The sequence below is a fragment of the Echinops telfairi genome, unplaced genomic scaffold (assembly GCF_000313985.2).
Source record: "Echinops telfairi isolate 266 unplaced genomic scaffold, ASM31398v2 ScPeMD7_443;HRSCAF=831, whole genome shotgun sequence".
Lineage (NCBI taxonomy): Eukaryota > Metazoa > Chordata > Mammalia > Afrosoricida > Tenrecidae > Echinops > Echinops telfairi.
In genome coordinates this window covers 6,569,468-6,571,207 of record NW_022104341.1, presented here as the reverse complement: position 1 = coordinate 6,571,207, position 1,740 = coordinate 6,569,468, and the positions used below count along the sequence as shown (strand labels likewise).

Here is a 1,740-nt window from a genome sequence, read left to right as displayed (position 1 = left end):
CAGGGCCCGAAGAAGCACTGCTTGTACAACATTCTGGTCACTCAGGGCAGAGCAGGCAGCTCAGGATGAGCCCTGCCAACAAGGGTCAGCAGGTTGGCTTCCCTGCAGGGACAAGGGAAGTGGGAGATGGGGCTTTAGAGGGTCTCGATCCCGTGGGGTTGGGCAAGGGCGTGGGGAGGAGCATGGAGCGATCAGGAGGGCGGGGAGGAGAGGGCTGGTACTGGGAAGCTGGTGTTCCCTGGCAGCAGGCACAGGGCTGGCACCTTCTCCTTCTCCTGGGTTTCTAGGCCCTAATTATTGCCCCAGAGAGCCTCCCGGCCAAAGACAGGGTGTGGGAGGAAGTGGCTGGACTTCATGTAGGCAGAAATCTTCTTCAGGCCCTGAGGGTGAGAAAGACAAGGTCCGGTTTGCTGCCTGTGAAGAAGCTAGTAAAAGCTCAAACTATAGCACAATATCATCAATATCACATGCAAGTAATTTTGCCTGAGATCATCCAACAACAGTTGTAGCAGTACATGGGCAGGGAGATACCAGAGGTTCATGGTGGATTTAGAAGGGGAACAAGGAAATTATTGCTGTTGTCAGATGGATCTTGGCTCAAAGCAGAGCATATTAGAAGGATGTTCGCTCGTGTTTTTCTGACTGTACCAAAGCTTATTCAACTATGTGCATTACAACAAACTATGGATAGCCTTGAGAAGAATGGGAATTCCAGAACACCTCATTGCGCTTACTTGGAACTTGTACATGGACCAAGAGGCAGTTGTGTGAATGGACCAAAGGACTCCTGCATGGTTTAACATCAGGATGGGTGTGTGTCAGGCTGTATCCCCTCACCATACTTATTAAATTTGTCTGCTGAGCAAATCATCAGAGAAGCGGGATTATATGGCACCAGGATCGGAGGAAGGTTTATTAACAACCCAAGATATGCAGGTGACACTACCTTGTTTGCTGACAGTGAGGATACTTGAAATACTTGCTGCTAGAGACCAAGGATTGCAGCCCTCAGTATGGGTTACAGCTCCAAGTACAGAAGATCCAAATCCCCACAACTCGACCCATAAGCAACATCGTGACAAATGGAGAGAAGGTTAACGTTGTCAAGGATTTTGTCTTGCTTGGAACTACAATCAATGCTCATGGAAGGAACTACAATCAATGCTCATGGAAGCAGCAGTCAAGAGATCCAAAGACGTGTTGCACTAGGTGAATCTGCTGCACACGACCTCTTTAGAGTACTGAAGATCAAGGGTGTTACTTTGAGGACTAAGGTGTGCCTGGCCCAAGCCATAGTATTCTCCATGGTATCATATGCATGTGAACGTTGGGCACTGAATAAGGAAGGATGGAGAAGAATAGATGCTTTGGAGTGTGGTGGTGGAGGATATTGAAAGTACAATGGATGGTTAAAAGGACAAATGGGTATGTTTTGAAGATGTAAGACCAGAGCGCTCCTTGGAGGCAAGAATGGTGAGACTTTGTCTTACATTCTTTGGACATGTGGTCATAAGAGCCCATCCCCTCCAGAAGGACACCATGTGTCATGGAGTAGAGGGACGCTGAAAGGAGGAAGCCCTTCAAGTAGATGGATTGACAGCGTGGCTGCGACAATGGGCTCTAGCATAGGCACACTTGTGAGGGTGACGCAGGGTGGGGCATAGGGCTGCTATGGGTCACAACTGACTTGATGGCAGCTAACAACAACAACAACAACAACTCATAGGTCACTATGAGTCT

General features: G+C 48.6%; 1 protein-coding gene across 1 annotated transcript in view; it reads right to left on the bottom strand.

Moving 5' to 3' along the window:
- Positions 1–6: 6 nt before the first annotated feature.
- Positions 7–1,740, bottom strand: part of LOC101657793 (glutathione S-transferase Mu 1-like) — a 22,172-nt gene continuing 20,438 nt past the window's right edge. The window contains exon 6 of the mRNA XM_045292011.1: positions 7–380. Within this exon, the coding sequence (XP_045147946.1) occupies positions 291–380 (90 nt within the window). The 3' untranslated portion in view covers positions 7–290. The remainder of the gene's footprint in view (positions 381–1,740) is intronic.